Raw genomic sequence first — 14,703 nt, forward strand, 5'->3', positions numbered from 1 at the left:
GAGAAGAGTGTGGCTCCATCCTCCTTCAACCCACCCTTTAGATATTTGTAAGCAATAATGAGGTCTCCCTCAGCCTTCACTTCTCCAGGCTAAAGAGTCCCAGCTCTCTCAGCCTTTCCTCATACGGGAGATGCTCCAATCATCCTCCCCCTCTAGAAGGTCATCCTCCCCCTCTAGAAGACTGAGAGGGGATCTTATCAATGCTTATAAATACTTAAAGGGAGGGTGCTAGGAGGATGGGACTACTCTTTTTTCAGTGGTGCCCAGTGATAGGACAAGAGGTAATGGGCACAAACTTGAACATAGGAAGTTCCATCTAAACATGAGGAGGAACTTCTTTACTTTGAGGGTGGCAGAGCACTGGCACAGGCTGCCCAGACAGGTGGTGGAGTCTCCCACTCTGGAGACATTCCAAACCTGTCTGGATGCCGTCCTGTGCAACTGCTGTAGGTGCCCCTGCTTTGGTTAGGGGGGTTGGGCTAGATGATATCTAGAGGTCCCTTCCAACCCCTATCATTCTGTGATTCACTGTATGATGCACAGCAGGCTTTTGTTCAGCTCAGTATACCCTAAGCTTCTCTTTTCATTGTCCTTTAGAAGTGCCAGACTAGGACATACAAAGTCTGATCGGGAAGAAAACCCCAGTTGGTGTCCATGTTTCTTTGCATATGTGTCTGGACTCAGCTTGATACAGGATCCTACCTTCAGGCCTTATCAGAGTTAAAATTCTTAAGCTTGCCAACAGCACTCCTGTGAAAGAAGCGCAATAATGCAAACAGTGGACTATAGGGGAAAAAAAAGTCCAGGTTTATCATGCAAATCTACTAGTGGTTCTTGGACTGACTATAAAACTTGTATTCATACCTTCTCAGAAGAGGTCAAGGTAGTGTTGCAGTCACATATTGAGTCAAAGTGGGTGGCTGTGGCCATCAGAAGGGAAATTTGTCTTCTGACATAAAGAACATGTCCCCTATACTTGGATAGATCTTGGTCAACGTTTTCTTGGGTACATTTGGAAAGACTTCAACATTCAACATGAGATTTGGATGGAGTTGAGCAAGCATGAGGCTTCTAATGGATTCTCTGGAAATATCAAGTGTTTCTGTCTGGAATCACAGAGGAGTCTGGTAGACAAACAGCACATACTGTAGGCTTTTTAATCTTTACCCAGTTGAAAAGCCATTGATTTTCTGAATTGTGCCATGTATCAGCTCTTAATTTATTTCCAGGGTACTGAAGATGAGGGTTAAAGGGTTAAAGCTCGGTATCCATTTCCTTCAAATTTCTCTTGGCAAGCTATTTAGCAATCTTACATAGTTTTAAAATGGAAGGTATTTTCTACATCGCTTTCTTTTTCTAAAATTTTTTCTGGGTTTTTTTTGACAGATCTGCCATGTTTATTTAGTACTGAGACTGGTGACCAACCTCAAAAGTACTGCAGTGTAACAGAATAATAAACTGTATAATAAAATTAGTATCTAGAATTTAAACTAGAATTTCTTGTTCTTGTATTACTGAAATGAGGTGCTGTTCTTGAAAGACTGTAAATCTAAGGATAACAAGTTCCAAGTTGGTAAATTAAAAAAACCCAACAAAACAAAACAAAAAAATCTAGATTATTGGAATTTACAGCTTCTTTTTGAAACCAGCAGATAACAAGGTAGAAGTGGTGGATGTTTTGAATAATGAAATACGTTTGATATGCGGTTTAAAATATCTGTAATGGTACCTAGAAACTTATGCTGTAACTATTAACTGTTAGGTGAGACTTCCTATGTGCATCTTGTAATTTCTGCATCCATCAGGTTTAGAGCTGCTTGTCTTCTCTTGATCAGTTGGCTCTGGTTAGTATCGGAAGCATGGTATGACATTTTGAAGACTGTTTTAGTGGATGGATTGGAAATTCTAGTTCACAAATATGAAGCTCCAGAGATTCATTTATGTCTTCAAAATGTGCATAACCAATATGAAAGTTTGCATTTCTGGAATTTAATTAAAAAAACCCCGATGAAATACTAGAAGCTATGAGATGAACTTATATTACAGAAAGCAAATAGACTCTTTGTTAAAAACAGAATCGTGTTTTCTTAATCTAAGAGCTCATATTGACTCTGAAATGGATACGTTTTACATAACATAGCTCATGGTGACGATACAAGGTTTTTATTCAGATACTCTTTTTGATATGGCACACAATGCCATTATGAATTGCCACTTATTTTAAATCATCTGTTTAAAATTAGGAAAAATTGAAACTGTCAATAAGAATTTTCTTTATAGAGCAAATATGGATAGAAGAGTGCAATCTTTGGGGAACCAAGTGTGAGAGACAGTCATATTTTTCTACGCCATCAGAACTGACAGTTTTGAAACCATGCAACCTAAGTTATTTTGGCAGTAGAAAACAAATATGCTTGATTCTAATCTTTGTTTTGAATGTCCAGCTAAATATTAATTGATGTGTTCTCATTGCAGCATGATATTCCAAGTTTCTTTTTAAATTCAGTAGTTTTATGCAGCTTGGTTTATTTAAATAGGTATGGTTATCTTCTGTATGCAGGCTTATCGGTAACAGCAGAACAAATAAATCCGCATGGTTCTACTGTACGGAAAACAGAAGCTAGAGTTGAAGATGCATTTCGGAACAAACAAAAACCCACAATGGCGGTGTGGCCCAACTCAGCGAATAAATGTGCATGTGAGTACCTAGTTGTGCAAAACTAGAGGTACTTCCATTGGCAAACATTTCAAATGCGTGTCTACTACTGTTTACTGATTATTTTCAGAAGTAATTTTAGGCATGAAACGTAGAACTTTAGGAAATACTCTTTTTCTGACTGCATGAAGTCTCTGCCCAAGAAGTTGTAAAAAAGCAGAATTTCTGTTTTTGTGATAAAGAATAACTGTTTTTCTAATATAATGGGAATATTACATTTTATTCACAAAAGACTATTCTCAGTATAAGGCAACTCTGATCCAATGTGGAGATCACTTTTATCTGTTTGAGTGTTAAGATTTGTGTACTCTTTGTGTGTGTGTGTGTATTCACAGGTACATACCTACACGCTGCTTCATACTCTCCCACATGCACTATAGTTGCTTCCTATCTTCAATATGTACAGTATCATGCTAAAAGTTAGAAAAGAGATTAGAAATTTAACTGTATTTTCCTATACAGCACCTGGTTTTCAATAGTCAGTACCCATTATTGGAAGATGTTAAGATACTCTCGCTGCAGCCTACTGGATTAGTCCAATTAATTGATCGAAATCTCTAGAATTGTGAGGAGTGACTTTTTAACTGGGGTGTAGGTAATCCGAGGCACTGCTAATTATTTTCAAGAGGTAAGTTGATTAGAACAGGTAAACACACAACAGATATCTTGGTTATAAACAAAATAAAGACTAAGAGAAAGTAAGTATGAGGGATATACCAATAGTTCTGCATGACTTTCCAAAACTGCTGAAGATGTGAAATCCATTATTAATATATTATTAGTAACATTATCAATTATTGCTTAATAGGCAAACTGATAAATTGGAGCTGACAAATTTTTACTGGTCTTTGTGCTCTCCTTTATGGTACTTTTCCTTGATGAGAAAGAGTTTTCTAGGCACAGTGATAACTGACCAGAGATGAACGTTGCTTATATATGAATGATAGTGTTGATGTCAAATAGTTAAAATTAGAGCTGTATGGTTTTCCTGAAGCTGTAATTTCTTCCGTTAAAGAAATTAAAGTCAATCGAACAGAGTTATGGCTTGAATAAATTGTTTTATAATAAATGGATGATGTGGATCCAAGCTGTTCTTTATTCATTTGGCAGCTTGTGCAAAAAACAGAGAGGAGGGAAGGGATTGTCATGTTTTGGTTGTTTTTTTTTTTTTTTTTTAGTTTCCTATGAAATCCAAGATGGAGAATCTCACTCTGGGTCATCTACAGAGCACTTTCCTGGCTCTGTGTGCCGTGCAGCAGGCGGTTGGGTTTATAGACCTCCAAGTGGGACGCCTCTTGGGGAGATAGCCATTACTGGTGATTTGTATAAAAAGAAGCTTTGGTACCTCTGCTGTCTTCTCTGCCTAGTGTTGTGGGTGCAGTGGCAGTCATTTGAAGAGTAGAGCCATTGACTGAAGGAAACTGCCAGTGTTCCTCTGTGTAAACAAAAATGGAGCTAATGTTAAGGCTCCGTTCCTGCTAGTAGCGTTTTGGTGAAAATTTGAGACTTAGTAGTGTTTGGGGCTATGATCAGACGAAAATCTGCCAGGATGGACGTGATGCATCTAGTAATCAAGAGAGAGAACTGGGCATTGATGAGCAATCAGAAGTCTGCAGAGGGGATTCAAGTAGTACAGGGCACACTTAAAGATTGATGTGGTAAGGTCAGTAGAGATTTGAACTAGGAAGAGTTCTTAGAGTCTTAGAAGGGTGTTCGGAGAAAAGACTTGGGGTAAAGTGAGAGCAGGACAGAGCAGATTGTAGGGAGCTCATATAGCAGTAAATTATATGATGGATTTTGATTGTATAAATGGACAAAACAAGTTTAGAGAAGGGATTTCTGAACAGAGATGAGTTTAGAGGTAGAGTGGAAGTTTTTTTATGGTCAAGAACTAAGGTGTTTTTTTTGAAGACTAAATTGTATTACACAAACAGTAACAAGGACAATGATTCATTTATTTTTATTACACGTGATAAAAACTGTACTTTGCAATTAATAATTCTGAAAAATCTTCCATTTTTTTCTACTATTTGAACTTGAAGTATTTTTTTCCTTAGGTAAATCTATGGAAAAAATCACCAATCATAACATTATTTTCCCTATTAAATTAATTTTTTAGAAGCTTTGTTTGCAGTATTTTAGAAAATAGCTGCAAAAAGGTCAATTCAGATGAAACACTTGAGAACAGAGTGGACTACAGACAGTGCAGTGGCCTTCCCTAGTTTAAAGCCCTGTTTACTGTTCAGGGCTACTACAATATAGAATAAGAATTCCAAAAATGGAGGCTCCGCAACATGCCTGGGAAACCTCTTCTAGTGCTTGGCCACTCTCACAATAATTTCTTTTTCTTAATTTTGAATCGAATGTCTCGTATTTCAATCTCTGCCCCATTGCCTCTTGTTATTGGGCACCAATGAGAAGGGACTCGTTTCACCTTTGTATGTACATGTGTGGAAAAAGAAACTACAGGCAATGTGCAATTTGGTGTGTCTCATAAATTAATCATTGCTAAGTGGTTTAGGTACACGTTAGCACATAAAACATTAGCATCTATTTAATTATTGGGATGCTGTATAGTAAAACTTAGTCCTACTGCTCTATTTTGCCAGTAGATGGAGTATGTTGCATATGATTTTACTGTCTTGCAGTTGCTTCCTTTAGTGTTACATATAAATAAACTGTATGGGGAAGATTTGGTATTACATTCTTACCTTTTTTGCAGTATTTAACAATAATATATTGTAGTGATAGACTGCAGATTTTATGGTTTTTTCATAGAGGAGATGTCTTTTATGCCATGTGATAAATATGATAGCTGTGAAAATGGCATTTGGAGCAAGTAACAAAATTAAAATATTTTGTGTTATGTGAACTATTGAAAATGTACATTTTATTAAAAAAGTCATTTTATGAAATATGAAGTAAACACACTGCTAACTTTTCCCAATAATTGAAGTGGTTAGTGGTCTCTATAGAAGAAACTGTAGGGAGATCAAGCAAGGATATAAAAAACTGTTGCAGAAAATCTAGTTCCAAAATAAATAATATTTTGTGCACTTTTTTGTAGGGTTTTTTTTTAATGTGGTTTTGTTTTGTTTTGTTTTGTTTTTTGCTAAGTGGTGCTCTTTGCTATCATACGGAGCTATGTGTTTCTGCTTTATAATGGAAAGGAGGTTTTGTTTTGGCAGGAATATTTTTAAAAAAGATTTTTTGAAAGAAAAGGTCTTTTGTTTCTAATCTTTCTCAGAAACCGTTTTATTCTCTGTCTTTGTCTGATTTTCATCTCTTTAGTCTCTTTTCTTTGACCTCTCTGCTACAGTGCTGTCCGTGATCGCTGTACTTCAGGCATTCGTATGGCTGCAGTAATGCCTTATCAAAGGACATAGCAGACCAGATGCCATATGTTTTTTAATATTTTAACTCTTTTCTGCCTTTTGGACTAGTTCTGCATTTGGATTCAGAATTTGGATGCTGACATATTAACAGTCATCCAGATGCTAACATTAAAATCTGAGTAGCTGCTGATGTTTTGTCACAAATCCTACACTTGCAGCTGTTTTCTTTTCTCCTCCTCGTCTCCAGAAAAGGGATTTGACTTGGATTAATTCTCATGTGAGAGAGAGGCAAGTACTGTAACTTGACAAACACAGTTAAAAATTATTTTCTGGAATTTGAGGACACCTTTGTCATTTGAGGACATCAGAGCTGAGACAAGTGTCTCTTTTTATTTCTTTACCATTTTGTTCCGGGTACTGTAGGGGTTAGCATTCTGAATGAGAGTAGTTTGATCTCCTGTATCTGGCTCTGGCTTCAACCAGATGCTTTAAAAGGAAGTTACAAACATTTGTGAAATAAAAATTGGTTTTTTCGTGCCTGATTTTGAAGGAAGTACCATCTTAGCTGATTCTGAGTTGGTTAACAGTTCTTTTAAAACCTCATAGGCTTTCTAATTCTTCTAATTTAAAATGCCATTTAGTGAAATTTTGGGTGTTCTAATAAATCCTAACTGCCTGGTTTTGGGATCCCATCAAACTTTTGTACTCTCTGATATCTAGTGGTAAAGAAATTTTATTTCATCACTATTAAATATCTGCCTGTTTAATTAATCAAATATCTTTTTTTTTTTTTTTCTGACAGAGGACAAAGAGGGTCCTACAATTTACCTGATCAGTGACTTTTTTGTATTCTCTTGTTATTCATCTCCTTTGTGACTGAGTAATGCAAGATTGTTCAGCCTGTCTTAAGAAGGTTTTCGTAAAAGCATTATCACCACCTTTATTATAAACATGGTAAAAAGAGAGACTTTTTAGAAAAGTTTTTTTTAATGAGTTCTTCTCAAATAAATTTTTTTCCTCAGTGGTACGCACAAGTGATGTAATAAAAAACAGCTTTCAGACCTTATAGATATATCTTACTCCTTCCTTCCTTTTGAAAACTGGCAACATTTGCTTTAAATTGTTAAAGACTTGGTGTAAAGTTTCTGTCTGCAGAAGCTGTTGATTTTCTCATGCTTATTCCTCATTTCTTAACTTCAGTTTTCTTTGTTCTTTTTTAATTTTGCCTCCTTGACACAGAAGCCACCCAGCAGCCATGAGCCTTTCAGATATGTGATATAAATGAATGCTGTAAACTCTATTGAATGTAATTTTAATTGGAGTGGGAGCCTCTTCTCTGCTTGTGAAGTTGCAGGAGAACCTTGCGTTTGTTCATGGCGCTCTTGCAGCAGGGAAGGTGTCATTCAGGAGTCCTTAAGAGCCAGATGAATGTACCAAAAATGTAAATAGCTGTAATAGTTGCTATTGTACAAAGCTACTCAGCAGAGCGAAAGTGAGCAGATCTGTAGAGGTGGAAAGTCTAAAAATGATCTCCACAGGTGATGTTAATCTGATTGTCTCTTCTCTTTTGACTTCATTTTTCTCTTTAATTTTCTTATATGACTGTCTTGTCATGTACTTTACTAACATAATTACTCTGGTTTCATCTAAATTATAATTTTAGCTTAGTTTCCCAAGAAAATAATACCTGTGCTCTCTGTCCATCTCTGCTCCCCTAGTAACTTCTGAATCATTTAGCCAGGTTCAGACAGATTTGACAGGAGTTGAGGGCTGAAAGATTAGATTCCTGCAGGGTTTGTGAAAATTAGTAGTGGGATAAATCATAAATCTACACATCCACTGAAGAAGAAAAGGCTGTAGATCGAAAATGGTAGTTACCTATTCTGCCTGGCCTTGTTAGCTGATCAGTTAAAAAAAAAACATTGTATTGGCCAAGCAGGCATGCACGCCACAGATGTGTCCTGTTCGGCTGGGATGGGGAGGAACAGAAGATACTGGGAGAGTTTTGGGACAAACACTGGGAAGAGCTTGAGTTGAGACCATTATAGGGGATGGCTGAGGAAAGCAGTTGACTAGGGGGTACTGCAGCCAAGATTATTATTTTTTTTTTTTTGGAAACATGCTTCATCTCCTCTTACGGAACTTGACAACTCCTTGTTGAGTAGAAGTGCCCAGGTTCTTCAAATATTTGCGTATGTAACATAAGCTGTTATATATGCTGCTGATGGTCATAAATATAGAATCATAGGATTGCCTAGGTTGGAAGGGACCTTTAAGTTCCATCCATCAACCTAACACTGCTAAAACCACCACTAAACCACGTCCATGAGCACTACGACTACCTGTCTTTTAAATACCTCCAGGGATGGCGACTCCACCCCTTCCCTGGACAGCCTGTTCCAATGCTTGACAACCCTTTCTGTGAAGAAACTTTTCCTAATATCCAATCTAAACCTCCCCTGGCGTAACTTGAGGCCATTTCCTCTTGTCCTATTGCTTGTTACTTGGGAAAAGAGGCTGACCCCTCCTCACTACCCCCTCCTTTCAGGTAGTTGTAGAGAGTGATAAGGTCTCCCCTCAGCCTTCTCTTCTCCAGGCTAAACAACCCCAGTTCCCTCAGCGGCTCCTCATAAGACTTGTGCTCCAGACCCCTCATCAGGTTCGTTGCCCTTCTCTGGACACGCTCCAACACCTCAATGTCTTTCTTGTAGTGAGGGGCCCAAAACTGAACACAGTACTCAAGGTGGGCCTCACCAGTGCCGAGTACAGGGGGACAATCACTGCCCTACTCCTGCTGGCCACACTATTATGTTAGGTTGTTGCATGCAGTTTTTTAAATGTATTTTTCAGGTCTGTGCCTTGAGTGCTTTCCATCTAGGTGAAGAAAATGACATGTCTCTGAGGGTTTAGTCCTACAGTAAATTCAGGCTGGTCGAACTGCAGGTTACTACTAAAGGTGCTGTCTTGCTTTTTCACTGGGTGCTTATTTCCACCATCTCCCCTGTGCCAGCACCATCATTCATGAGTTGGAAAGCTCAGTTGGGGAACTGAAGATGTTGAAAACTAACCCAGAAAAAAAAAATACAACGTTTCAGATGGATTTACTTCCCTTATCTGTTTTACTGCAGGAACAGTAGTGCCGGCACAAATGAGGTAGTGGAAATGCTATAGCTGGCTTTGGAGGGAGAAATGGCTTTGTCTGTTAGTGGAAGCTGGCACCTCATTTTGCTTTTTAAGCCATTGTGGAACTGTGCTCTGTTCTTTCTTGCTGCTTATCTCTGACTGCAGTTTGGGACTTTGTGACTAAAAACCCCAGAGACTTTCAAGTGGACTATTCAGTGCCCCTTGGTAAGGAATGTGGAGCTACTGGAAGCAGCTAAATTACTGTGGCAGATATATAGATATCCTGGATGCTGCATAAGAGGGTGTAAATTGCTGGTAGTAAGTGCGTTCTCAAGGCTTTGAGTTACTTTACACACAAGACATCAGAAAGAAGTTTAGGGTTTTGATCATGGAAGAAAAACTTGAAACACGTGCATTGCTTCAAGTGGTTCTTGATGATACTGCAGACACAAAATCGAGATCCATGGTGATCTTACTTGCCATGAGAATCTCCATTGGATTTTAATCCCCAGGAATTCTTTGTGAAATAAAGGTAACAACAGAGTACTGTTTGATGGATGTGAGTTTTATCATTTAATGACAAGAGGATTCACATTCTCTGATGGACTTCTTTAGCAGTGCAGAGGCATATAAGGGTTGTCTTTTCTGCAGCATAAAGTGAACTTGTTAGCCTCCACTAATACTGTGCTGCACTCAATATACTGTAGTAGTCAAACTACAGAAATTTCAAGAGAAACATACCTACTTTGACTGCTGCATCTTCTCATGAGAGTTCCTCCACATTAAGGCAAGCAGACTTGCTTGTTAATGTCTTACAATCTTTGAATCTTCTAGTTATATCTGCTTCCTTTTCCAACTGTTAACTTTATTTCCGTATAGCCTGCAGGTCTGTCACTGTGCTGCTGGATTTGTGGGACAGCAGCAGCGTATACCTCAACTTTGAAGCTCCTGTACCATTCACTCATGTTTTTGAGATCTGTTTTCCTGAGACCATACTAAACAGAAAGGTGACAGTTACCTCTAGATCTTGCAGAAATACTTCAGGAACGTGGGGAGGATTTAGATTTTTTAGTTTTATTGGTTTTGGTTTTTTGACCATCACTGTTCTTTAATATCCAAGAACTGTACCCTGCTCTGGACAGGGTTGGTGTGCACAGCTAGATAAGGGTGCGTATTCCACCAGAAGATGTCATTACTTGTGTATCAATCAGATTTGAGAATCTTAAGGCAGAAACTGCCAGTGGGTGAGAATTTCTGAAAGTCCACTACAGGTTTCTTTTTACTGAACTTGTGCCTAGAGGACTAGTCCTTCTGAAATAAGTACAGAATTTCGTTTTTAATCATGGGAGGCCGCCTCTGGGGAAAATGCTGTCTGCCTTAAGGTTAGGGATCTTTCAGCAGACTCTTAAAGTGTCTTAACATAGGCATATAAGAATTGAGAAACCCCACGTACGGCTTAATGAAATGTAGGGTAAATTTTTATCGAGTGATTAATTACATTATATTACATTGCACTTTTTAAAAATGCTGTTTGCATATACTGTGGTGTTGGGGATGAAAAAGAGTGGGGAACGGTTGTTTTTGATACCAACTTCATGTGAACATAAGTGAAATGTTATGCGTGACTCATGGTCGAACAGGTATTTATTGTCATTAAGAATTCTGAATAACAATTTACAAAAAAGCAAAGCAGAAGGAAGCTAGACCTGAAGAGAGGATCCCCTTGGCAAATCTGTAGAGGTTATGTGAAGATTATAGAGAGAGAAGAGTTCAGCAATTGAGAAGGCAAGTGAATGTATTCATGTGTGAATAATTGGTATTATAATAGTTTGAGTTATAGAAACTCAGTTCTATAAAGCAGGATTCCTCTGACAATAGTATTTCTACTGCCTCTGGCACAAATGCTGCCAAAAGTCTGGGTATCAATGGGTAGATTTCAGATGAGTAGTTTTAAAAAGAATAATTGAGAAGGTGTTAATGCATTAACTTGCAATTGTATATACTGCGTTATTTTTTTTTTTTTTAACAACATTAACTCAGAAGTTTTTCTTCTGTAAATGGCTATCCCATTTGGTTACTTCCTGAAAACTTTAATGTGTAATGAATCATACTGACTATAAAATAAAAGGTGTGGAATTCTTGCTAGTATACAGTCTTATAAAATATCAACATTACTGTAGAGGAGAGCTGGCTCCAGGTTAAGCTTATTTTTTAACACCAATCCATTAACCCGTTAGTTCCTGCCCATTAGCCCTTTAGTTTCGCATCAGTTTTGCCCTCTGGTAGCTCCTTCTTCCTTTTTGAATCATATTCAACTGTCTTGGAGGATTCAGAGATAAATTTTACTTTTTCCTGCCTCACGTGACAGCTTCTCAGGTCTGCGTTGCTCTCGCAGTAGTGCTTTTTTTCTTTCCAGTAAATATAATCAATCTAGATGATGAAATCTGGTGCCAACTTCTACATTTGATCACGTGGTTCCTTGCTCCATTAAACACTCCTCCTACTTGTACCACTCCCTTAGCTTTACTGGGGGAAGTGGGCAGGACAGAAAGACAGACTGGTAGTGTTTTTTGGTTTTCAACGTTGTGTTCCTTGCTCAGCTTTTCACTCTTCCTAGAGGCTTGGCTGGCTGTGTAAAAGAGAAATTTGTGTAATGATGTTATGGGTGCTAAGGATCTGGAACAAAAATGTTCTTCTCCTATCCCAAAAGACATTCCTTTGCACAGAGGGAGCAATGCAGCCTAGTTGAGAACAAAAAGGCGTTGTTTTGAAGGGGCAGTTTAAATGGGAGGACTAGAAGTCTACTTCCAATATGATCAAGAAGGTGCAAACTGGTGAATGGGCACAAAGATACATTAGGTAGGGGACTAAGAATCTCACTGAGGTTATGAAAATGATGCGGGGAGTTTTGTGTTAAATAAATTCAAAGGAGAGATTTGGTTGGGTTTATGAAAGTCAGGATCAGAGCATCAGTTGCTGGGCTGGAAGGGGTTGAAAGCAGGAGGGCTTTTATCTGACAGGAGAAAAAAGTTGATTCTTAGAAGTATATGGACAAAAAGAGTCAGGATATTTGAAGCATTGATCGCTTGTTGTTTACAGGTCTGCATAGCTCAGGTGGTGATGGTACTGCCTTAAAACAAGAAGTGAGAGTCTGGGATGGGTAAACTTTAATGTAAACTGAATTCTATTGACTAAATGTGTGTGAAAACAAGAAGTACTTAAATTATGCTTTTGTCAGCACAAATACTGTTAAATATTAGGAGGACATGTTCTGCAGTATCTGGTGATGAAATACTGTTCTTCATTCTTAAGTTTTAGTGGCTGGTTGGAGGTATTAGTGGTTTTTTTTAATATTGTGACATAATATCAGTTTTATAATAATAGCAATGTTTCAACCAAATCTCGGCTTTGTTTGCATACTTTGATGAGGTAGCTGAAAAACTTCCTGCATTTACTGGTTTTGATTCAGTGTAAACCTCAGCACTCCTGGGAGGACATCTGCAGCACTTTGTGGTTGCTTTGTCCTAATTGAAAACGGCAATAAAACCCAACATGCACAATGTACGTTCGAATACTATTGTGTGAGAGTTTAGCTGGACTTTCTGACTGTCATTTAGGCAGACTTGAAATTTAAGGAAACTGAGGATTGATTTCATTTTACTCAATTTTACTTTAAGGTGATTTCTCCCATACTTACGAGTTTTAGGAATGTACCTGCGTGTTTAGGCAAATTATGGGTTCTCATCCCAGGTAGAGCTTGCAGCGATTTCAAATCGCTGAGGTTCTAAAAAGGGAAAATGAGAATAACTGTCTTTAGGGTCTGCATTACTCAAATGAGAATGGCTGTACGAGTTCTACATCATTGCTCAGCTCTTTTCTTTTAGTTTTTTACCTAGAAATCGATATGTATAAAATACATTAAGTAGCAAAGGCTAGCAAGTCTTCCTTGTTTTCATGGTTTAGAGCGGGAATTGTGTACCTGACTGAGTGTTCACTCCTTGTACTTCGAAAAGTCCTTTGTGTCTGTTATTTGCTCACCTTGAAATCAACAGACAGCTTGCTTTTTTCCTTGAAATGTGAACACATTTGATTGCCTCACACACTGCATCATATTCTAATATCCTAGTCTCTTTACCGAGGGGAACCTGTGCATCTAAAAGTTTCTTTTTTTTTCATTATAATTCAGTTCGAATAAGGAGAAAATCAAGACGGCGCTCGCAGTGGGGCAAAGGCATTATTAAGAAGAGGAAAGTCAATAATTTAAAGAAAGATGAAGATGATGCAAAGTTTGCTGATGATGAAAATCATGGAGAGGACAGTAAATTGCTGGAAAATGGAGAGCTAGAGATCAGCACTGACTGCATTGAGGAAAATGGAGAGGAAACAGGAGATCTCTCTATGACAAATGATGAATCCTCTTGTGATATTATGGATATAGATGCAGAGCAGAGGCTTAACAATGGGACATCAGGAAAGGAAAACAATTTTGCATCCACAGAAGAAGAGAGCTCAAATGAATCTCTGTTAATAACCGACAGTGTCACTCTGAGTGCTGAAAAGGAATTAAGGAAGGACTCTACATCAAAACGGGACTGTGTGAATGGAGAGACGTCTGTACACAGCTCGGAGGGTATACCTGTTCCAGCATGTCACAATGGTAAAATGGAATCAATTGATGCTATTTCACCCTGTGACAACAGGGATGCGTCTAGTAACAAGCAGAAATCTTCATCTGAAGATCAGCCAAAGGAGAAATCGGAAGCTTCCGGTGAAAGTCAAGGAGCTGATCTAGTGAAAGCTGAGTTACCACATTGCAGCAATAATGAAAAAACACTACAGAGCACAGATATTGAAACTAAAGATGCTGAAGCAGATAAAGAAGGTATAGCTTGATTTCAGTGTTTCTGTCCTTATCTTAGTGTCCAAGTTAATATGTGTCTTGTTTTTAATTGTAATATCTTATGTTACAATTATTATTATATAATAATATTTTATGAACTGCTGTCTGTTTATTTGAAATTTTTAGTACGCTTTAACATTTAATTCTGCATAGATAAACTAGATGTCCACCCTTGACTTGCTGTCATGTTATATTAGGCAAGTAAGTATATCCCCATAGATACAATATTCTGTTCACTTTTGTAGGCTTTATGGGAAATACTGTAAATACTGAGATAACATGTAAAAAATAATTAAAGATTTAAAAAATATTATCAGCGCAGATAGAACATACAAAACATATATCATCTGATCTATATTTTGATCTATATGATAACTTTTGTCTTATTTTGTTAGAGATTTATGGTAAGAATATCATTGACATTGGATGAAAGACAATAGAAATCCAGAATGTTTTTCTTTAAAAACATTTGCTCATCGCAGAAGTTAAAGCAGTTTAACTTATAGCAAAAGCCAGATAAACTCTTGTTTATCTAATGGAGAAGGTATCTGGCTTTGGAGTTACAGTCAACACAGTAACAGTGCAGCAAAAAGATAAGAGGAGAAGGGAAAACCTGGTGGTGCATAAAA

At 37.8% G+C, this 14,703-nt stretch overlaps 1 protein-coding gene across 1 annotated transcript in view; it reads left to right on the forward strand.

The window, feature by feature from the left end:
• The window catches only part of ATAD2B (ATPase family, AAA domain containing 2B), an 88,719-nt gene that overhangs the window by 70,209 nt on the left and 3,807 nt on the right, over positions 1–14,703 (forward strand). The window contains exons 25-26 of the mRNA XM_009885343.1: positions 2,561–2,698; positions 13,361–14,056. Of these exons, the coding sequence (XP_009883645.1) occupies positions 2,561–2,698; positions 13,361–14,056 (834 nt within the window). The remainder of the gene's footprint in view (positions 1–2,560; positions 2,699–13,360; positions 14,057–14,703) is intronic.

This window comes from Charadrius vociferus, unplaced genomic scaffold, assembly GCF_000708025.1.
Source record: "Charadrius vociferus isolate BGI_N301 unplaced genomic scaffold, ASM70802v2 scaffold173, whole genome shotgun sequence".
NCBI classification, from domain to species: Eukaryota; Metazoa; Chordata; class Aves; order Charadriiformes; family Charadriidae; genus Charadrius; species Charadrius vociferus.